Source organism: Protopterus annectens, chromosome 7.part0 (genome assembly GCF_019279795.1).
Source record: "Protopterus annectens isolate FY-2018-M chromosome 7.part0, PAN1.0, whole genome shotgun sequence".
NCBI classification, from domain to species: Eukaryota; Metazoa; Chordata; order Ceratodontiformes; family Protopteridae; genus Protopterus; species Protopterus annectens.
This window is the reverse complement of record NC_056739.1, coordinates 510,138,837-510,164,879: the sequence shown is the minus strand read 5'-3', so window position 1 is coordinate 510,164,879 and position 26,043 is coordinate 510,138,837. Positions and strand designations below refer to the sequence as shown.

At 38.1% G+C, this 26,043-nt stretch overlaps 1 protein-coding gene across 2 annotated transcripts in view; it reads right to left on the bottom strand.

Moving 5' to 3' along the window:
• LOC122806572 overlaps window positions 1–26,043 on the bottom strand; it is a 646,200-nt gene that overhangs the window by 387,307 nt on the left and 232,850 nt on the right. For both annotated transcript variants that reach the window (XM_044077110.1, XM_044077109.1), the window contains exon 2: window positions 15,391–15,681. In XM_044077110.1, coding sequence (XP_043933045.1) covers window positions 15,391–15,681 — 291 coding nt within the window. The remainder of the gene's footprint in view (window positions 1–15,390; window positions 15,682–26,043) is intronic.

Below are 26,043 nucleotides of genomic sequence, written 5' to 3'. Positions count from 1 at the left end.
ATGTATTCATACACATTGTCTGAGGTACATGCTGTTTAGGACTCTTACATGTTGTCATTATTCATTACATGTATTCCGCCACTTTTCCTCCTAATATCACTAGTTCTAGGAGGGTTTAGTTGGGACTGTGTTAGATTCTGATTCGTAATCACGGACGTCCCTGGTAATCGGGGACAGTTCAATGATATGGTCCCTATGTGTTACCCCAATGGTTTACGGACTATCCATTAGATGTGCACTTAAGGTTTGGGAGGTATGGGAGTCTGCTATACCCACATCAGAATATTACTTACATCCACGGGGCAGTCCTAATACGTGTCTACCAGCCAACACCTGCACGCCTAGGCCCATAATCGCATACACATAGATCCCCTACCTGCCACTACTCTAGAGCACTGATCCTTACTGTGGGCACAGGTGGGATATGAACACACCCCTACACACTGCCCATTCACCCCATGTTGGGACACGTCGTACGTTGTGTCAACCCATGTGTTATCAGGCTTGCACAACCTACTGTTCCATGTACAGCTACATCCTGGTCACAGTAATCTTTACTGGCCTTGCCTGGAAGAACAAAATTTTTGGTGTCCCACAAGGGACGTCGCTGTCCATGTTTAAAGTGTAGACCTTGTAGATCTCTCCCACTGGTAGTTTCTTTCCAGTGGTCTGGGAAGCATTGTTGTATTTACCTTTATTGCATTTTTGTATGTCTCACCAGTCTAGCTGGGGGGGTGGGAGGTAGACGTTTGTTGATTGGACCTCCCACCAACATATGCCCGGTCTGAACATATGTTACCCATAACTGCTGTAACATGACCTAGGTATATACATGTGTATACTTACTGTAGCATATATATATATATATATATATATATATATATATATATATATTTACATTAATATATACAGATATATCTGCATATGTATGCATACATGTATATTCATATCTTGCTGTATATATATATATATATATATATATATATATATATATATATATATATATATATATATATATATATATATATATATATATATATATATATATATATATATATATATATATATATGTATTTGTGTCTGTGTGTGTGCGTGTGTGTGTGTGTGTGTGTGTGTGTGTGTGTGTGTGTGTGTGTGTGTGTGTGTGTATACATATATATATATATATATATATATATATATATATATATATATATATATATATATATATATATATATATGTCTATACATAATATATATATATATATATATATATATATATATATATATATATATATATGGGTCTACTTTCATACAATCGATCCAATCACATCACCACACATCCCGACCCCAAACAACCCCAAACACAACACACACCACCACCAAACCGAACAACAACATATAAAAAACACCCAATCACAAATACACAATACAACTAAACACAACAACACATCCACTAACCTAAACCTAAACCCTAACCCTAACGTCCGACACTATCGCACACCACACTTCACCTACCTGCACCCTAACTCACTTACCCACCCCTAACCCAAGCACGACACCATCGCACACTTCACCTACCTGCACCCTAACCCTAGCTAACTCACCCCCTAACCCAAGCACCGACACCATCGCCACACTCACCTTCACCTGCACCCTAACCCTAACTCACTTACCTACCCCTAAGCACCGACACCATCGCACACACCTACCTGCACCCTAACCCTAACCTAACTCTAACCCGTCCCAAAACTACAGTCCCTCACTATCACACACTTACCTAACCCGAACCCTACCTCCGACACAAACACACACTCACCTGTCCCACAGCCTAACCCGACATCCCACAATTTAGCTTACCTGCTCTCTAACTCCGTAACTGTCGCACACTCATCATGTCACGATCGCACATTTCCCTTGTCAGTCTTTCCGCTGTCGGCGAATCTCCCAGTCGGTAAACCTACCTGTCGGTCATTTAGTCTCCTCTTCCCGTGTGTGAATGCCGTCGGTTCGGTCCGGACCTATATATATAATATATATCTATATCTATATATATATATATATATATATATATATATATATATATATATATATATATATGTACATATATACATCTGTGTGTCAATACATTCCCCGCTCATACACACTTACAGATGCGTAATGGTGTTTATATATGCTTCACCAGCATACTACTGCCTTATTCATTATGACACTGACACTTCACTCCAGTTATCTTGTAATTGGTATATAGCACATTATACAGTGGACAGATGTCGCAATATGTTCATGTACGGATTACTGATGGTAATTGGAATGTGATACAGTGTGATTCGACCTATCCCTCTTCGGCACAGTCTACTGGCGATGTTTGTATGTGCAGATTCCTGTTATTTATGCCAACAAATGGAATGCATGTGTTACAGAAATTGTACTTCAACATATTGTTGTCTGCATGTGTGTATGCATATATACCTATTACGAACTAGCTGACCTCCACGGGGTGGTCAGTTAGAACCGGGCCATCCAACCCTGGCACACCTGGATCCATAATTGCATACCCATAGTTCCTCCACCCCACCCATGTTGAATTTACACACGTAACAGCCATTATCCACTTGTTATCGCAGCCATGACACACCTTTACACATTGCCCTCTCTAGAGCATTTGGGGCCCTACACACATTTTGTCCTGCCTCGTATATTCACAAAGTCTCTCGCCATGTATATTTGCACATACGTGCGTTTCCTGGGGTTATGGAATGCGGCCATTTGCGCTTTCCAATTTTTGGAGGTCCCAGCATGGGACTACATTCCATCTGTGTGTAAAGTAGACTTAGCAATTCAACGATGTTACTCCCACTGGTAAAACCCTGCCTGTGGTGTGAGTAGCGGTGCTCTGCTCACTCCTGGGCAGCTTTTTATGACATACGCTGAAAGCACTTTATAATACCATAATTGTTCTTGATTTCCTTCTCATCCCTTGTGTATGCTTTATTGTTACAACATTCATTTATCATAGATATATATACATATATATATGTAGATATATATATATATATATATATATATATATATATATATATATATATATATGTGTGTGTATTTCATGTATGTAGATATATATCTATACACACACATATATATATATATATATATATATATATATATATGTAACTAATAAGTTCTACAAATGCAGTAGCAGAACACCAGCACAATAAGAGACACCAAGTTGTTTTTTAGCACTCTCATTCACATTTAATGACCACTGAACTTCTTCAGAAACAACTTTACCATCCATCTCACATATTAAATACAAAACACATTTGCATAATTAATCAATTAATTAAAATTTAAAGGCATATAACAACTATACTGACTTAAAAGATACTATATCAAATGATTTAAATATTTAAAGTATATATATATATATATATATATATATACTAGTATATACTAATTCTGATTTTTAAAGTCCTTGTGGTCATCCTATAATTTTAGTAAGATCTTGGTTGCCCAATATTATCTTCCAGTTGTTCTCTATAATTTCTTTGATTACCCACATTTCATTACATATAGGCAATAATATTTCATATGAAAAAAGGAGTTGTTAAAGGACAATATATACGTCTGAGTAGGTTAACCTCTGACGAAGAAGTTTTTCTTAAGGAAATGAGCAATCTAAGAAGTTTCTTTCTAAATAGGGGTTATGAAACACCATGGCTCGAAAAAATAGAACAAGAGGTTTTGACACTTCGGGACAATAAAGCAGGACCTATTTTAACTCTTGGTTTACCCAAAGTCAATTCCAACAATATTCAAAACAAAAAGTTCATTGGGGCTTTTATATTGCCTATATGTAATGAAATGTGGGTAATCAAAGAAATTATAGAGAACAACTGGAAGATAATATTGGGCAACCAAGATCTTACTAAAATTATAGGTCCAAAACCCAACTTTACCTTTAAAAAGGTAGTTAATTTAAAGACCTTATTAGAAAGAAATGAAAATATTGGTAAGAACAAGCACTTAGATGTCATCAAGACCAAAGGTACTTTTTCATGTCATTGTTGTAAACAATGTAGACACATTATAAATTCATCATCTGTACATTTTCAACATCTGCGTACTACTCACTGGTCAAAACAATACTACACTTGTCACAGTTCTATGATTGTCTATTTAGCACAGTGTCAAACATGTCCAAGTTATTATGTGGGAATGACCACAAGGACTTTAAAAATCAGAATTAGTGAACATCTGTTGGCTATCAAAAAGAAAGACTTCAACAACGCACTAGCTAAGCATTCTGTGTGTTGCAGTGAATTTAAAAAGTTCACTTTTGCAGTATTGGATAGTGTAGACAACCACATTTTTGGTGGGAACTACAAACTACTTTTAGAATGCAAAGAATCATTTTGGCAAATGTATTTGGGTGCAGATAGATTTCCTGGCCTAAATGAGACTATAAATATGAAATGTTTTTTAGAAATGTATTCATAATTATGTTGTTATATACTTTAAATATTTAAATCATTTGATATAGTATCTTTTAAGTCAGTATAGTTGTTATATGCCTTTACATTTTAATTAATTGATTAATTATGCAAATGTGTTTTGTATTTAATATGTGAGATGGATGGTAAAGTTGTTTCTGAAGAAGTTCACTGGTCATTAAATGTGAATGAAAGCGCTAAAACAACTTGGTGTCTCTTATTGTGCTGGTGTTCTGCTACTGCATTTGTAGAACTTATTAGTTACTTGGTTATTTCGTTCTTTGTGTGTTTCAAGCCTTCCAGCATTTGGTTCTACAAGTTTGTGGTTATTTTCGTCAGCTACAATTATGTCACAAGACACGCTTATGGAAATGTCCATTCATCCAGTTCCTGAAGGGTTCGCTCAATTTTCTGAGCAGCTTACTGAAGTGATTACTACAGCAATCAAAAAGGGCATCGATAGTGCTACTAAACCAGGTACTATTCCACTCGGTGGGGGAAGCCAAACTGTGAACACCCATGGACTAGCGAATTTCTCCAGTACACAGGATAACGGAAATGGAGCAGAGTCGACAGACGTTCCTTTCGTGGGTCCGAGTAGTGTGGTGGATTATATCGCTAAAACTACAGAGAATCCGTTTTCTAATATTCAAGAAGTGGAAATAATTGATTCAGTAAGTAACGCTACAAATCTAGACTATCACAATCAAAGAACATGTAAATCTAACATTTATGAGTTGGAAAAGCTCACTTTTAGATTTGTGACTGTCGATTTAGAGATCTGTTATCTTTCTGAATGTGTGCAGCGTAAATGTGTTCCACAAGGTTTACGCTATAACAAGTATCCTAATTCTGTGACTACCGAGGATGCCTTCTACAAAGAACTGACAGAACTGTTTAATGATTTTGGTGTGAGGTTGATGGTTTCACTAATCAACCATTACACCAAACAGCTTTATTCTTTAAAGACAACAATGACAGAATTAGACAGTAAAATCAAAAATTTCTCTTGTTTTTCTGCTCTAACAAATTTATATGCTGGTATCACAGCTAGGGCAGACAGGCAAAGGGCGACTATTATTCAAAGAAAACAAAAAAAGCTGAAAAGAGACATTATGGCTTACGCTAACAACACAGCGTATAGCTTGGTAAAGAACATTGATACGGACAACAATCGAAATAAGAACTACAACAACAACAGTCACAGTGTCACTACAGCAGACAAGAATCTGCAAAGTTCTAATTTAAAGCCTATGCACTGTAGTGAGGCTGGTGACATTGTATTAGTTAATGAAGAGAACTGTGATTTAAGTAGTGGTGTAGATAACAATTCATGTACTGATAACAACGATGTATTTAATGAAGTGAATACTGCCAATGCTGATAACAAAAGTGTTGATGGTACTAAAAATGGCGGGCCTTTTTTAGTAGACAAACAAGGCAACAAAAGAGGGCCGACTTGGTCCAAAGTGGTCCAGAACAAGCCGAAAGGCAGGTTGAGGAACAGGAAGAGATGGTAGAAGTCAATGACACAAATCCATTTGAAATACAGATACATAATTTATCTGATACATTGATTTCTAATGATATAATTAATCTCTTGAAAAAAGGTTTGTCCTTTATTCCTTCAAACAATTTCAACAAAGTCAAGACTATCATTGACTTTAGGTTAACCCTGAGAAAGTTAAACCTGAAATATATAATGCAGGACATTGTTAGTTGCTCTACACATGTGGGTCCCAAAAAAGCCAGCACTTACAATCCACCACTAGTTGGCACACTTCAGGTTTTTCAGAACGCAGGTGAGGATGCCATTAGGAAAATACCAACTATGAACAACTACAATAATCTAAGTGAGTCAGAGAGAATAGCACTAAAAGAACTTAAAGAAAACAAAGAATTACGAGTAATGAAGGCAGATAAAGGGGGTAAAATAGTAATTATGGAAAATTCTAACTACACCAATTGTATGGAAGAACTGTTAGAAGACACAAACACTTATCAAAAAGTTGATAGTAAAGAGGTTTGTAGAAGCTTTTTGAGTTTAGATACCATCTTATTTGATATGTTCAGTCAGGATGAGATCGATTACAACACTTATACATTTTTACTAGTTGAATTTCCCAAAATGGGAAATATGTTTGGTATACCGAAACTACAGAAAGATCTTGTTCGTCCCCCCTTTAGGCCTATCATTTCAGCTGCCAAATACAAGACAGAAAATATTTCTATTTGGCTAGACTATATATTAAATCCACTTGTACAAAGTTCAAAATATTATTTGAAGGATTCTTGGCATTTGTTGGAACAACTAAGGAATTTTCAATCACCTGTTTCAGAATTTGTTACGGCTTCTCTGGTCGTTCAGTCCCTATACACTAGTATAGATCATGAATTGGGTATTGATTATTTGAGACAATATTTGACTAAGAATACAAATTTCACAAGTACAAAGGTTAACACCATTTGTACTCTTATGGAGTGTGTTCTAGATAATAATTTTTTTAAATTCAATGACCATTTATACAAACAGATTTCCGGTGTGGCCATGGGAGCACGTGTAGCTCCAGCTTATGCAAATTTGTTCATGGCCCACTGGGAAAATATCTGTTTGGAAAAGTGTACATACAGCAATAAAATAATTTTCTACACTCGTTATATAGATGATTTGTTTTTTATTTGGAACGGATCTCTTAATGAATTTCAGAGATTTGTTCAATACCTAAACGGCACCACTGACTGTTTAAAATTTTCTATTGGTGAATTTGGTACTAAAATTATTTTTTTAGATCTGCAAATTAATTATAACAGTGTATCAAACAATTTTAGCAGTGCCATATATAGAAAATCAACATTTGCTAACCAATACTTGCATAAGAACAGTATACACCCTTTTCATATGAAAAAAGGAGTTGTTAAAGGACAATATATACGTCTGAGTAGGTTAACCTCTGACGAAGAAGTTTTTCTTAAGGAAATGAGCAATCTAAGAAGTTTCTTTCTAAATAGGGGTTATGAAACACCATGGCTCGAAAAAATAGAACAAGAGGTTTTGACACTTTGGGACAATAAAGCAGGACCTATTTTAACTCTTGGTTTACCCAAAGTCAATTCCAACAATATTCAAAACAAAAAGTTCATTGGGGCTTTTATATTGCCTATATGTAATGAAATGTGGGTAATCAAAGAAATTATAGAGAACAACTGGAAGATAATATTGGGCAACCAAGATCTTACTAAAATTATAGGTCCAAAACCCAACTTTACCTTTAAAAAGGTAGTTAATTTAAAGACCTTATTAGAAAGAAATGAAAATATTGGTAAGAACAAGCACTTAGATGTCATCAAGACCAAAGGTACTTTTTCATGTCATTGTTGTAAATAATGTAGACACATTATAAATTCATCGTCTGTACATTTTCAACATCTGCATCACTCACTGGTCAAAACAATACTACACTTGTCACAGTTCTATGATTGTCTATTTAGCACAGTGTCAAACATGTCCAAGTTATTATGTGGGAATGACCACAAGGACTTTAAAAATCAGAATTAGTGAACATCTGTTGGCTATCAAAAAGAAAGACTTCAACAACGCACTAGCTAAGCATTCTGTGTGTTGCAGTGAATTTAAAAAGTTCACTTTTGCAGTATTGGATAGTGTAGACAACCACATTTTTGGTGGGAACTACAAACTACTTTTAGAATGCAAAGAATCATTTTGGCAAATTTATTTGGGTGCAGATAGATTTCCTGGCCTAAATGAGACTATAAATATGAAATGTTTTTTAGAAATGTATTCATAATTATGTTGTTATATACTTTAAATATTTAAATCATTTGATATAGTATCTTTTAAGTCAGTATAGTTGTTATATGCCTTTACATTTTAATTAATTGATTAATTATGCAAATGTGTTTTGTATTTAATATGTGAGATGGATGGTAAAGTTGTTTCTGAAGAAGTTCACTGGTCATTAAATGTGAATGAAAGCGCTAAAAAACAACTTGGTGTCTCTTATTGTGCTGGTGTTCTGCTACTGCATTTGTAGAACTTATTAGTTACTTGGTTATTTCGTTCTTTGTATATATATATATATATATATATATATATATATATATGTATATATATATATATATATATATATATATATATATGTGTGTGTGTGTGTGTATTTATATTACATCTGCACATACGAACATACATTTCCTATGCTGGGAGCTGCTTACACCCACGCAGGCGCACTCGCCTATGCTTACTGTGTGTTACATATGTTTACTGCCGCTTATTTGTGCTTACTTGTGCCTTATTCATTATGACAGTACCACTTTGATTGAAAGGATCTGGTTAGTAGTCCCATGCAATACACATGTTCACCTTTACATGTTTAAATGTCGGCTTTACAGCAGAGCAACATTCATTCCGCAAGGAAAATGATATGTGCTATAGTAGAACTTGAACCGTGAATGCCTTTTCATTAGGCAGATGCTTTAACCACTACACTATTGGTGTTCTGTTTCATTTATATGTATACCTATGGTTCACAGTTACCTGAACACACACCTCATCACTTCACTTACACAGCAGGCATCCATTTTCCTGTTGGGAAAACCGCACTACTACACATGCACCATTCCGTCTTCCCTACTGCTCTGGACTCGTGCCACATGTTGACTCACTCTGAGGATATTCAGACTTCCAAAGCCTATAGTCCTGGCACATACGTGTGTTTGATTGCTAGGGTGTTCATGTGGTCATCCGGGTTTAGGCTTGTCAGACTGGGGACAGGAACAGCCCGGTGCCCATTTGAAAGTTAGATTTTCCACGTTGACAAGGTTAATCCCACTGTTAGCATCCTATCTTTGGTTAGAGACAGAGGGATTTTGGCCACCTCTGGCCAGCTATATTCCTTCGCTTTCATTATGACTGCTTTCTTGTTCCCATGTTCGTTCTGTGTGTGTGTGTGTATATATATATATATATATATATATATATATATAGTTTCCACCCTTTCAAATGGCCAAAGTGGGACTTATTTGTTACAAACATCATGATTTTGCTAGCCGACACATACCCACAGCCAGTACAAAGGACAGGACCTCACTTTTATGCCTAATTGACAGCTTATTCTTGTAGCATTTTAGTTGCTTATTCTGTTTCTTATGACATTTAGGTGTTTCAGGTAAAGAATAACTGTTTTATGCTACTGTTACATAGATATAGGACATATTTTTGTCATTAAATCTCAGGACATCTGCCATTTGACACTAAGTGTACAGGACACAACTGGCTAAAGAGGGACTGTCCCTCGCAAAGTGGGACAGGTTGTTACCCTATATGTATGTATATATATATATATATATATATGTATATATATATGTATATATATATATATATATATACATATATATATACATATATATATACATATATATACATATATAAATATATATATCTATATATATATATATATATATATATATATATATATATATATATATATATATACGTATGCATGCATACACATCTATATGATTTAATTACTTTGATCATACTGTTGAATGACTGTGCTGTCTGCTATGTTTGTGATAACATGGAATTTAGGTATAACTGCCATGGCTTAGTGGTAAATCACATTGATTGTGATGTGTAGGGTTCTGAAGATTGGGCCTGGCCGACGCGGTATATTGTGTTGCTGGGTGGAGCAAGGGCCATTGGACAAAGGGTGAGTACAACACTTTTCAGCTGCAGTTTTCGTTTAACTGCTGACTGAAGTCACACAAAATCCGTCTACATTCTTACTGTGATATGTCACCTCAGTTCACATTTAATTGGTATTATATCATGATACAGCATAAAATTAGCAAGATATGCTTGTATACGGATTACGCATCATAAATGGTGTGTGCTGCAATTGAACCGGCAATGTCTGCTCCATAGTCGGATGCTCTAACCACTACACTATTGGTGTTCTGCTTCATTTATATCTATACTCATGGTTCATAGTTACCCGAACACATGACTCAACACTTCACTAACACAGCAGGCATCCATTTTCCTGTTGGGAAAACCGCACTACTATGCATGCACCATTCCCTACTGCTCTGGACCCTTGCCACATGTTGACTCACTCAAAGTATATACAGACCTCCAAATCCTATATTCCTGGCACATATGTGTATTTGATTGTCAGGGCATTCATTTGGTCATTCGAGTTTAGGCTTGTCCGACTGGGGACCGGGACTGCCCTGTACCTAGTTGAAAGTCAGACTTAGCACGAGAACATCATTAGTTCCACTTTTAGCATTCTACCTGTGGTTGGGAATGCAGAGGTGTGCTCACCTCTGGCCATCCTGATATATAACAGCACTAAATATTACGGGGGGTTCCACTGCTGTTTCCCTTCACATTCGTTATGATTGCTATATTGTGACCATTTTCATTCTTCATATCTGCGTATATCTATATATATATATATATATATATATATATATATATATATATATATATATATATTATATATCGGTCTGTATAGACATATGCATATACACCTACATGCTTATTTACATTTCCCATACCGTTGAATCACTGCCACTTACCGTCGCGCATACATGCTTGCATACCCACTTACATCTAGGACTGCCACCTTTTCAAATGGCCAAAGTGGGGCATTTTCGGGACACACATCAGATTTTACAGGCTGACACATACCCGTGGTCAGTACAAAGGTTCGAACTTTACTTACTTGCCTAAATGAAAGCTTATTCTTTTAGCAGTTTAGTTGCTTATTCTGTTTTTTGTAACATTTAGGTATTTTACATATAGAAATAACTGTTTTATGCAACTGTTACATGAAATATGGGACATAAGTATTTCCTGCAATCAGAGGACTTTTGCCATTGTATTATTTTTTGGTCAGGACGCAACTGCCCAAAAAGGAACTGTCCCTCGGAAAGTGGGACAGGTGGTAACCCTACTTATGTCTGCTTTAAAGTGCCTTAATCACCCTATATCTGACTGCCACTATGCAAATGTGTAAGGTATATATTCCCGATAATGCATGTGAGGAGATGTGCATCACAGTCAGGTGTTTAATCCTGGGTCGTATGTTCTGCAGGACCGGCTGAAGGCTGAGCAGTCTTGTGGACAACTACTGCTCATACAACTTGTGTACAGATGTCTACAGGACTGGACATCGTGTCGTGACACCAAGTCTAATGTTTAGAACAGATTCTTATCCCATGAGGGATATCCAAAAATTGTGGGGACTGATGACCTCAATTCCTTTGGCTTTACAAAAATAAGGTAGGGTTATACATGCAAGGGATACATAGTTTGCAATCCTGAGACTGCCTAGGGTGAGACTGCCTACTAGATATGAGTAAGGGTCACTATGTGCAGATATGGCTGCGCCTAGTTAGCAGCCCGAGTATGGGTGGTTTTGGTGGACGTTCAGGAAGGGGGGTGTGCTGTGGAGGGGATGATGGGTATTCACTTATGTATCCAGGTGTGTTGGGATTGGATGGCTCATTTCAGGTCAGACCATTATGTGGGTATGTGCCGGTAACGTTTCTGCACATGTGTATCATACATTTTAATGTTCATATGTTTGTGGGATTGTGTTCTGCAGCATGGCCTGTCAAGTTGTATTATGGATGTGAATATTATTTCTTTGGTTATCTTTCTGATTCACCCACTGCTCCCTCGTACACCTCCAGTTCACCTGTTGTGCATCCAACCCAGTCTCCCCTTGGCGAATTATTACATTACCCATCATCCCTCCACCCCCATATTCCACAGACACCATCCATCCCTTCTCTGGTTAATAACCCATGGCACAGTCAACAGAGCACATTGCGTACACTACATATCCCTGGTACCAATATGGTTGTGAGGACTACCCTAGCATTTCTGATCTTCCACATTGCTGTACTTCACGCACATAGGTACAGGCTAAAACTTATCTTTCATGACATGGTAGGTAGACCCAGGTAATACCCATTCATCTTTGAGCCATCCTGACAAGGACGACTTGGACCGCGAATGGGCAGATATTGGGCGAATGCTCTGACCATTGGTAGGGTTGCCACCTTTTCATATGACCAGGATGGGACATTTTCGGGACACACATCAGACTTTACAGGCCAGCTCATACCCACGGTCAGTACAAAGGATAGTACTTTAGTTTTATGCTTAAATATAACCTTATTGTTGTAGCAGTTTAGTTGCTTATTCTGTTTCCTTTACTTGCTTATTCTGTTTCTTGTAACATTTAGGTATTTTACATATGGAAATAAGTATTGTATGGGACTATTACATAAAATATGGGACATAATTAAGTCTTATAATCACAGGACATTTGACAATGGTTTTGGTATGGACACAACTGCCTAGAGGGGGACTGTCCCTCACAATGTGGAACAGGTGGTAACCCTAACCAATGGGCTATGCTTAGCAATTGGCAGCACGCTTACACGATGCGTTTCACTTCCACTTGGTATAACTATCGACACTACAATGAAATACGGGCACGGGGTTTTAAATGTCATTTGTTCGAGGGATGGGGACTCAATATTCAGCTACGTGCCTTTGTGTTTACTTTTTATTTTGGTGTTCGCAAAATTGTCTTGTATGCTTTGCATACATTTCAGTATCCATGAACACTGACAGGAATGATTACTATTAGAGGCAGGCTGTACTAGTCAGTATTTTAGGTTGCACGTATGCAGCCGACATGTTTATGCCTCCGTGCAGTGCTTGGACATGCCCCCTGGACTCGCGCACATTTCCTATGCACGTGGTCATTACAGCAGTGCGCCTTCATTGATATGCATGTGGTGACACTGCGCCATCTCTACGCCGCATGGTCAGCGCAAGGCTAATGTTGTCCTTTTGCTGAGCTTCATGAATCCCAGGGAACATCTGAGTCACTAATATGTCACCCTTAAAGATGTATTATATTTTTATAATGCATAATTAACAGTGAAGCACAGATACAATCTCCAAAGAACACATTCAAATTAGTTAAGTTATTCACTTCAGAATTATCATGTAACTGTTAATAAGGATAAAAAAGTCACCTAAAATGCTATAAAATGTTACAGTGTTATAGTGTTCAATTTCTTAATTCATTATATAGTAAGTGAAATAAATATACTAAAAACATGTAGTAAATACCTGATTTATACTAAAATGCTAAAACAATCAAGATCTGTTATTTTATGAAATACTGGTATAAAAACTGGTAGAGCTCCTGAAATAATTTATGATAATTTAGCTGCCCATCATTTAAGGACAGGGATGATTGACACATGTTTATTTAATCCTGGGGATGATGTCATTCAGCCTAAATTATCACAATAACTCATTTTATTCAAGTTTGTTTTCCATGCACCTCACCTGGAGTTGGGGACTACTTTTTCTAATATTGCAAAAACATTTTTTTAATTATTACATGTCTTAGCATGTCTGGACAAAAAATTGTTTGGATTTTTTTTTCAAAATGTAATGACAATGCTCATATATCCTTTTTCTTAGGGTTCTCTTAGTTTTACCAATTTAAAAATTTGGACAACCTGACCATTTTGCTATATAAACAGTCCAGAATTATTGAGATCCCTGTCTGTAGTGTGACAATAGTACCTGACAAATTTTCTAATTTTATTTTGTCCACTGTCATAATATTTGAACATTGGTTATAACTCTCACATTTACAGGTACTTTTCACAGTACCTTCTTTGAATGTGTCTTGTGAACTTTCCTTTTCTAGAATTTGTTTCAAATTGTTGGCTATTTTGTAAACCCACCACCCTTAGAACTAGCCTTAAAATATTCTAATTAGTTCTACTGATATCCTTCATCCTATTAGATCTGGAATGATATTGTACCACCAATGCCCTTTCAAAAGGGTTGTTAACACCCTGCTATGTATCATCATCAATTGAATTAATTCTTCAGCTCCACTCCAAGAAAGAGTGTAATTTTAACCTTATATGTGCTTCACTTTTATTTATGTATGATAAAAGTGTAATATAAGGGTGCCATATTAGTGACAGGGTGGTTACTTCATTGAGTAATGCATTTGCAAGTATTAGTTCTGATAAATTTCTGATGATCTTATGAAGGATGAAAACACTAAATTGTTGCCTGTTTTGTAAACAAAACACCTCCCATATTCATTAATGTCTATACTAAGTGTACACTGTTCTGACTTAACAGACAACACAAGCATAGCTCACACCTTCTTCCTCCTAATTTTAGTTTTCTTACTGGTTTTCTTGCATCCTTAAATATCAAGGAGGACTCATAAAGGTTACCACAAAGTGTAGACTAGATGTACACTTAGTGTTATCTTTCTGAGTAACTAGAAAGCACAACAAATGTAGCAGGGATGTTCTTGAATACAGATTGCATACATGTAGTGGACACTTATTGTAAGCATTAATGAATCTGCCACCATCTCTTATCCACCATCCCAAGAATAACTTCAGTAACCTTAAAAAATCTTCTATTTGGTCCTAATGATATCCTTCATCCTATTAGATTTAGAATTATATTGTATCATGAATGTCCATTCAAAAGTGTTGTTAACACCCTGCATTATATCATTATCGGTTGAATTAACCATTCAATTATTCAGCTCCACCCCTAGAAGGGATTACAATTTAACCTTTCTCTATTCATCTATCTGTCCACTAGCTTCAAATAACAACTTCTTAGGATACCCCATCTAAAAATATATATCCTCTAACTTTGCTAATTGCCAGATCATGGCTACAAATATGTCCAGATCAGTTCATCTACCCAAGTAATAAAAAAATGCATGAGCATATAAACAGATTTTGAAGTATTTCATCACATTCACATATTACAAATGGAAGGAGATATTTTAGAAACACCATTGACATGCCAACTTACTATTGAAGATGGTGAATTCCTCCAGTACAAAAATGTGTCCATCTTGAATAACGCCACACCAGTAGGTACCCTCTTCTTGACTTGTATACGAATTGACATTTACAGTTATCAGTCCATTCTTGTCATCAGTAATTCTGACAGCACTACTGTTTAGTATCTGAGTAGTTGCAATTGTGTCACAACAGTTAGAGTCGTTAAGATTTCTTTTGCACCAAATCTTGGGATTTTGTCCGAAGAAAGTAGAATTGTAATTACAGGTATATGTGGGCACTTCAGATCCCATAAGCAGGCCTTTTATGATAGAAAATGAGAATAAGAAGACAGAGAGAGAAAAACAGGAACATTAGAAATTACTTTGCGAAGGTGAGAAAAAGCACACAACTGCAGTTGTAGTTAGATTCTAGTAAGCTATTGTACATTAGCTGTGTCCCTTATTTCTACATGAATACTTTTAACTATTTGTAAACACTAGTTAGATTTTATGCAGAGATATACAGAATATTATATTATAAACATATGATGCATAGATATTGCAATACAGTATGCATTCCATAAAGTTCTATTTTAGTCACTACAGCTCTTTATAGTCCTTAATGATTCAAACTATCTTCTTTCTGTTGCTGACCTTTCATTCTGTCCATAATTGCAGTGCCTTAAGTATTTTATCATATGATTTGTTTAGTTTTGTTTGGCATGATATGGTTTCTTGTTTTCAGATCTTTATGATGTTTTCTATAGAAAATCAGATCCTATACACAACACAGATTACAGACTACTTCATTTCTTGTTACTCACTGCTTGCTGAAGTTGTTAGCTTAAAGAGATCACCTTAAATAAATATCACATTTGTCATATAAACCATGAGCTCTATGGACACTATTCTTTCGACATCAGTTTCTTGTTAATATATTGCCTATTCTACTTCTGACAACTTGGAAAAACAATATGGTCATTTAGCTGACAATAGATTTATAAAAAAAAATTAGAAACACATTGCCCCATGTTTTCTGCTTTGAACTTTAGTTTGATGTGAAACATGTCTGTTTTTTGTATTGATTATATGTCTGTTTTTATGTTCTAATTTATAATGGTCAAGATTCCAAACCATTTGAACTCAGTGCAAGGCACTGCCCCATGCTAATAGCTGTCACTTGTATGACTGAGACTTCAAGACATGACTTTCTTACTACAGCTCAAACTATACAAAAGAGGAAGCTTACAAGCTGTCATGGGTGGAGAGCATTGCTATAGCAGATGCTAGGAGTTTGGCTTCTCACTGCTGCAGTCCATCAGTCAAACAGAAACTAATAGAGTGTGTCACAGAACTATGGTGCCCTCAGTGAGAGCACCCACTTTGCTGATTGTAGCAAAATTACCAGTGGTAACAAAAGTAAAAGCTGCAAGAAAGACTAAGCCAAGTTAGAGTCTTTACTGTGTAATACAGTAACCTCCTGTAGTGGAGGCTTATGGGATATATGCAAATGAACCCTTAAGACCATACTAGTGTTTCAATTGCATGTCTTCTTTCTGGATACATTTAAGCCAAAAAAGCCAAACCCTACTTGATGTAGATATGCCATGATTTAGACTTTTTTGTGACTTTGTCAGAACAGCATAAGTTCATTGGTTGTCTGTATTTTAAAAACACAAAGACCCAACCTGATGCCCATAAACATTAATATGTCTGCAAAATACCTGAGACAAAATCCAAGCAAAGGGTAAAACAGCTACACAGACTAACCATTCAGTACACCTGCATGAAGGCCTTAACCAAGCTAGAATCTTCCATGTGTAATACCTTAAACCTCCTGGGTCTCCATTACATGAGGTTTAAGGTATTTTTTATGTGAAAACTCTAGCTTGACTAAGTGTTTCTTGAAGTTTTTACTTAAACATCTATCTATGCAACATTTTTACCTTTTGCATGGACAATGGTAAGAAAAGGAGAATATATTGGAGCCCTGACTTGATGTTCAGATTGTTTACAATGTGGTTAGGCAGAGATCCATACCTAATGGGTACTGTGCATGTTCACATGTCCATTGGGAACATCTACCTCATGTTGAAAAGCTGTTTTTAGTGTAATCTCCAAGATTTTCAGCCTGTCCGACTCTGTAAAGCACATTTTTCTGTTATTTTATATAACTGTATAAACCCATTAAGGTGTTGACAGCTGGCACAGTACCTTGCCTGTTGTATGAAGCTTTATTAACATCAGCAGTCCATATCACACCTGTAGTGGTCGCAAAACACCATTCTTCTGCCAGTATTGTGGTGTAGAGAGAATAACGCCCTAACTATGGCCCAGATGGCCAAAGTAATCCAGGTTTGTTCAGTGACTCAAGTATCTGAGCCACTGCCAGGGAGAGATGAATGTGCCCATGTAGAAATGCTCCCTGAGGAGAGTTATGGTCCACAGAGGGGAGCAGTCCTCAAATGTGCCAGCTAATGCAGGGGTGGGCATCATGGAAATAAAGCTAGATTATAGACCCCCTCAGCAAGCAGGTACAGTTACCGGCACACCCCTACCCAGGACGTTCTTAAGATCCACAGAGGCCACAGCTCACTCAGAGACGTTTGAAGGAGGAAGGAGGAGCAGGTACACCTGGTGATTGACAGGTGCATTGGGACAGCCAGACAAAATGCCTTGGATGATATGTTAATGTTTACTTGTGTTCTACATGTGACCCAGGCTATGTTGATATATAACAGTAGTTAATCCCTTTACTCACACACATTGCTGTCTGGATGTTTATTCCCCATGGTGTTACTAATCCACAGTCACCTGCAACCTCTCCATATCCAATGATAAAGCTAGAGAACAAGTACTGATGATAGCTGTACAAGGTACAATCCTATCCTCATACTGACACACACTGCCATGCATACATAAAATTGTTAATTTATATAGCCTACCTCTGAGTCACATAGTATGTTACCTGCATCAGAGAACTGTGTAGGACAACATTGGTATACGGTGTTCAGTGCATGTGTTCCCAGACCTCCCTTCCTCACTTTCTAATCTTCAATAATTTGGATTTAAGTTATTTAATCCTTTGTCAATTGAGGTGGAACACACTGACCGCATGAACTATCTTCAAGCTTAGCCAGTGTGAAAAAAATAAAAACAGAAATCTAAAAATATAAAAAAAAAAAGTCAAAGTCACATTACAAGAGGTCATGTACAAACACTGGACACATAGTGAAAACTAGTAAAATACAATTCACCCTCTTGCTTTGACAGATATTTAGGGGGCTCCATTTTGGAGAAAGACCACTGCTTCCCCTTCCTTGGCTCTCTTGAATGAGCTTTTATTAAAAAAAATACTTATTCCCCAGGATTCATGTAGCTTGGCGCAAGAACGGCGTTAGCCTTGCATGGACCGTGCACCGTAGAAATGGCGCAGCAGCACCACATGCATATTAATGAAGGTGCACTGCTGTAACAGCCACATGCATAGGAAATGTGTACGAGTACAGGGGGTGTGTCCAAGCGCTGCACGGAGGCGTGAACATGTCAGCTGCATACGCACAACCTAAAATGCTGACTAGTACAGCCTGCCTCTAATAGTAATCACTCCTGTCAGTGTCCATGGATACTGAAATGTATGCAAAGCATACAAGACATTTTTGTGACACCACTGTAAGAAGCAAACACAAAGGCACGTAGCTGAATATTGAGTCCCCTTCCCTCGAACAAAAGATATTTAAAACCCCGTGCCCGTATTCCATTGTAGTGTCGCTAGTTATACCAAGGGAAGTGAAACGCATCGTGTTAGCGGCCGCCAATTGCTAAGCCTAGCCCAATGGTTAGGGTTACGACCTGTCCTAAATTGTGAGGGACAGTCCCCATCTAGGCAGGTGTGTCCATACCAAAATCATTATAAATGTGAAATGTCCTGGGATAGTAGGACATAATTATGTCCCATATTTATGTAATAGTCCCATACAATACTTATGTCTGTATATAACATACCTAAATGTTGCAAGAAACAGAATAAGCAAGTAAATGAAACAGAATAAGCAACTACACCGCTACAACAATAAAAGCTTATATGTAGGCATAAAACTAAAGCACTATCCTTTGTAATGACCGTGGGTATGTGTTGGCCTGTACACTCTGATGTGTGTCCCAAAAATGTCCCATCCAGGTCATATGAAAAGGTGGCAACCCTACCAATGGTCAGAACATTTGCCCAATATCTGCCCATTTGTGGTTCAAGTCGTTCTTGTCAGGATGGCCCATAGATGAATGGATATTACCCGGGTCTACCTACCAAGTCATGAAAGATAAGTATTTGCGTGTACCTATGTGCATGAAGTACAGCATGTAGATGATCAGAAATGCTAAAGTAGTCCTCACAACCATATTGGTCCCAGAGATATGTAGTGTACACAATGTGTTCTGTTGACTGTGCCATGGGCTATCAACTAGAGAAGGGATGAATAGTGTCTGTGGAATATGGTGGTGGGGGGTGATGGGTAATGTAATAATTCACCAAGGGGAGACTGGGTTGGATGCACAATAGGTGAACTGGAGGTCTACGAGGGAGCAGTGGGTGAATCAGGAAGATAACCAAAGAACAAATATACACATCCATAATACAATCCCACAAACATGTGAACATTAAAAAGTGCAATACACATGTACAGAAACCTAACCGGCACATACCCACAGAATGGTCTGGCCTGAAATGATCCATCCAACCCCAACACACCTGGATACATATTTGAATACCCATCATCCCCTTCACAGCACACCATCCCCCCCTTTCATAAACGTCCACCAAAACCACCCATACTCGGGCTGCTAGATAGGCACAGCCATATCTGCACATAGTGAGCCCTACCCATATCTAGTAGGCAGTCTCACCCTAGGCAGTCTCAGGATTTCGAACTATGTATCCCTTGCATGTATAACCCTACCTTATAGCCGTAAAGCAAAGAAGGTCATCGGTCCCCACAACTTTTGGATATCCCTCATGGGATAAGTATCTGTTCTAAACATTAGACTTGGTGTCACGACATGATGTCCAGTCCTGTATACATCTGGACACAAGTTGTATGAGCAGTAGTTGTCATCAAGACTGCTCAGCCTCCAGCCAGTTCTGCAGAACACCTGACTGTGATGCACGTCTCACCACGTACATTATCGGGAATATATATCTTACACATTCGCATAGTGGCAGTCAGATATAGGGTGCTTAAGGGGCTTTAAAGCAGATGTAAGTAGGCTTACCACCTGCCCCACATTGCGAGGGACAGTCCCTTTTTTGGCAGTTGTGTCTAGACCAAATATAATAAAATGGCAAATGTCCTGTGATTGTAGGAAATACTTATGTCCCATATTTCATGTAACAGTTGCATAAAACAGTTATTTCTGTATATAAAATACTTAAAGTTACAAGAAACAGATTAAGCAACTAAACTGCTACAAGAATAAGCTTTCATTTAGGCAAATAAGTAAAGTTCTAACCTTTGTACTGACCGTGGGTATGTGTCGGCCTGTAAAATCTGATGTGTGTCCCGAAAATCCCCCGCTTTGGCCATATGAAAAGGTGGCAACCCTAGACGTAAGCGGGTATGCAAGCGTGTATGAGTGACGGTAAGTGGTGATGATTCAGCGGTATGGGAAATGTAAAAGAACATGTAGGTGTATTTGCATGGGTATGTACAGGCCGATATATACGCACACACAATATATATATATATATATATATATATATATATATATATATATATATATATATATATATATATATATATATATATATATATATATGTATGTAGATATGAAGAATGAACATGGTCACAATACAGCAGTCAAAACAAATGCGAAAGGAAACAGCAGCGGAAATCCCCATAATAGTTAGTGCTGTTATATATCAGGATGGCCATAGCTGAGCACACCTCTACATCCCCAACCACAGGTAGGATGCAAAAAGTGGAACAAACAATCTCCCCATGCTAAGTCTAACTTTCAACTAAGTACAGGGCAGTCCCGCTCCCCAGTTAGACAAGCCTAAACCCAGATGACCATATGAACACCCTGACAATCAAGCACACATATGTGCCAGGACTATAGGCTTTGGTCGTCTGAATATTCTCGGAGTGAGTCAACTTGCGGCACGGGTCCAGAGCAGTAGGGAATAATGAATGGCGCAAGTGTAGTAGTGCAGTTTTCCCAACAGGAAAATGGATGCCTGCTGTGTAAGTGAAGTGATGAGGCATGTGTTCAGGTAACTATGCACCATGGGTATACATATAAATGAAGCAGAACACCAATAGTGTAATGGTTAGAGCATCCGCCTAACGAAAAGGCATTCACGGTTCAAGGTCGACAATAGCACATATCATTTTCCTTGTGGAATGAATGTTGTTCTGCTGTAAAGCTGACATTTAAACATGTAAAGGTGAACGTGTGTATCACATGGCACTATTAACCAGATCCTTTCAAAGTGGTATTGTCATAATGAATAAGGCACAAATAAGCACCAGTAAACATATGTAATGCACAGTAAGCATAGGTGAGTGCACCTGCGTGGGTGTAAGCAGCTCCCAGCATAGGAAATGTATATATATATATATATATATATATATATATATATATCTATATATATATATATATATATATATATATATATATATATATATATATATATGTATATATACACACACACACACACACACACACACACACACACACACACACACACACACACACACACACACACACGTGTGTATAGATATATATCTACATACATGGAAAAAAAAATAATATATATATATATATATATATATATATATATATATATATATATATATATATATAAAGAATGGACGTTGTAACAATAAAGCATACACAAGGGGTGTGAAGGGAATCAAGAGTAATGTTGGTATTTTATAGCGCTTTCAGCGTATGTCATAAAAAGCTGCCCAGGAGTGAGCAGAGCACCGCTACTCACACCACAGTGGGAGTAACATCGTTGAAATGCTACGTCTACTTTACACACAGACTGAATGTAGTCCCATGTTGGGACCTCCACAAATTGGGAAGCGCAAATGGCCGGAGTCCATAGTCCCAGAAAATGCATGTATGTGCAAATATACATGGTGGAAGACCCTGTGAATACACGAGGTGGGACAAAATGTGTGTAGGGCCCCAAAAGCTCTGGAGAGGGCAATGTGTAAAGGTGTGTCATGGCTGCGATAACAAGTGGATTATGGATGTTATGCATGTAAATTTAACACAGGTGGGGTGGAGGAACTATGGATTTGCAATTATGGATTCAGGCTTGCCAGGGTTGGATGGGCTGGTTCTAATGGACCGCCCCGTGGAGGTCAGCTAGGTCTTAATAGGTATATATGCATACTTACATGCAGACAACAATATATGTTGAAGTGCAAATTCTGTAACACATGCATTCCATTTGTTGACATAAATAATAGGAATGTGCCCATACAAACATCGACAGCAGATGGAATAATAGGCTGTGCAGAAGAGGGAGAGGTCAGATCACACTATCACATTCCAATTACCATCAGTAATCTGTACATAAACACATAGCGACATCTGTCCGCTGTATAACATGCTACATACTACTTACAAGATAACTGGAGTGTGTCGGTGTTATAATGAATAAGGCACTAGTATGCTGGTGAAGCATATAAACATCATTATGCATGTGTAAGTGCGTATGAGCGGGGAATGTATTGACACACTGATGTACACATATATATATATGTATATATCTATATATCTATATATATATATATATATATATATATATATATATATATATATATATATATATATATACACCTAGGTTATGTTACAGCAGTTACAGGTATATGTTTAGACCAAGCATAAGTTGGTGGGAGGTCCAATCAACAAACGTCTACCTCGCACCCCTCAGCTAGGCTGGTGAGACATACAGACACGCAATAAAGGTAAATACAACATTGCTTCCTAGACCACCGGCAGGAAACTACCAGTGGGAGAGATCTACAAGGTTCACACTTTAAACATGGACAGTGACGTCCCTTGCAGGACACCAACAATTTGGTCCTTCCAACCAATGGGAGTAACACTATTACTACCAGGATGTAGCTGTACACAGAATGGTAGGTTGTGCAAGCCTGATAACACATGGGTTGACACAACATAAGACATGTGTCCCGACACATGGAGAGTGGGCAGTGTGTAGGGGTGTGTTCATATCCCACCTGTGTCCACCTATGCTCACAGTAAGGATGAGTGCTGTAGAGTAGTCGCAGGTAGGGGAACTAAGGGTATGCGATTATGGAACTAGGCGTGCAGGTGTTGGCTGGCAGACACGTATTAGGACCGCCCCGTGGGTGTAAGTAATATTCCGATGTGGATATAGCAGACGCACATCTACTGGACAGTCCGTAAACCATTGCCGGAACACATAGGGATCATATCATTGAACTGTCCTCGATTACCAGGGACGTCCGTGATTATGAATCAGAATCTAACATAGTCCCAACTAAACCCTCCTAGAACTAGTGATATTAGGAGGAAAGGAGGGGAAATACACTTAATGAATAATGACAACATGTAAGAGTCATAAACAGCATGTACCTCAGACAATGTGTATGAATACATATGTGCTCTGTGTCCATCAGTGTGTCAGGTTAATAGCACCAACCTTCTAAATGTATCCCTGAGGTCATTATTCAGTGTCCCTGATTCAGTGTTCATTCTTCCCCATTCGTATGAGAGGTCTGATAGTGAGAGAAAGTGCATGTTCCGCCGACTACCTTAGAAAGTTGATAGAATAATAGGGTTGGGGTTACCACCTGTCCACCTTTGTGAGGGACACTCCCCTTTGGGCAGTTGTGTCCTGCAAAATAACTGTAATTATGGCAAATTTCCTGTGATTTAGGGCAAAGATTACCAATATTGTCTGTAGTAGCTGCATAAAACAATTATGTTCACCTGAAACACCTAAATGTTATAGGTAACAGTATAAGCAACTATAATGCTACAAGAGTAACCTTTTATTTAGAGAAAACAGTGAAGTACTCCCATTTCTACTGGCTGTGGGTGTGTTGCCCTGCAAAGTCTGACATCTCTACATAGAGGTCCTATAGGGTTGCCACCTTTCCAAATGGCCAGAGTGGGACATGTTCTGTAGAAATGTCAGACATTCCAGGACAAAACATACCTACAGCCATGCATAGTACAGGATTATACTGATTTGCACAAATAAAAGTTAATTGCATTTGAATTGCTTATGCTACTTCACATAACATATAGAAGTGTCATATATAAAATAACTGTTTTATGCAATTATTAATGAAATGTAGAATATAATAATGTCCTGTAATTGGTTCATGTGCTATGTCTTGATTATTTTTGCAGTGTCCCTCACAAAGTGGGACATGTGGTAACCGTAAAGTCCCACCTTGGCCAATTGTAAAGGTTGCAAACCTATAATAGGTATGCGGTAGCATGACTCATCCAATGGACGTGGCTCTCACAACCCAACTACTTGTCTGTATTGCAGAGTCTCTGTTCCCATGTATCAGCCGGATTGGAGCAGAGTGTATGCGGAAAACACAAATATGATTAATTCACTGGACAGGCCGCTGATTCCGTACAGTCAAATGCCATGCCATCACCTAATGGGCAGCCATTCCTGATACTGTAGTCAGGAGCGGCCTTCGGTCAACTGGTACCCTAGGCAGAGGACACAATGGCACCCCCCACCACACCACCCAGTGCCCCCATCCTGGTCTACCCACACAAAATAAATACTGGTAAAGTGCCCCCACTAAAGCAGCACCCTAGGCAGATGCTTAGTTGGCCTATGCCTAAGTCCGGCTATGACTGTAGTCATGTAGTCCAATGTGATAGGCATCACAAGGTGGGAGCAGATTGTAAGAGAAACACACAAATATGAATGATTCATTGGACAGGCAATTGATTCCATACAATTGAACGCCATGCCATCACCTAATGGGCAGCCATTCCCGATACTTTAGTCAGGAGTGGCCTTAAGTCAACTGGTGCCCTAGGCAGAGGGCATAATGGCACCCCCCACCACACCATCCAGTGCCCCCATCCTGGTCTACCTACACCACATAAATACTGATAAAGTGCCCCTCACTAAAGCGGTGCCCTAGGCCGCTGCATAGTTGGCCTGTGACTAAGGCCGGCTATGACCGTAGTCATGTAGTCCGATATGATAGGCGTCACAAGGTGGGAGCAGATTGTAAGAGGAACACATAAATATGAATGACTCACCAGACAGGTCGCTGATTCCGTACAGTTGAATGCCATGCCGTTGCCTAATAGGCAGTCATTCCTGATACTGTATTCAGGTATTTTGATGTAACAGGCATCACAAGGTGGGAGCACATTGTATGAGGTACACACAAATATGACTGTGTCACTGGACAGGCCACTGATTCTGTGCAGTCGAACGAGATGCCATCGCCTAATGGGCAGCCAATCCCGATACTGTAGTCATGTAGTCCGATGTAATAGGCATCACAAAGTAATATTGTGGTCCTCGCTCAAACCTAAGGGTGTGAGTGACAGATGCAAGCACCAATGTTAGTGCATTAACAAGTGCGGGAGCAAGTGGGTGTAAGCGTGCGAGTATTCCACTGGTTAAGCAATGT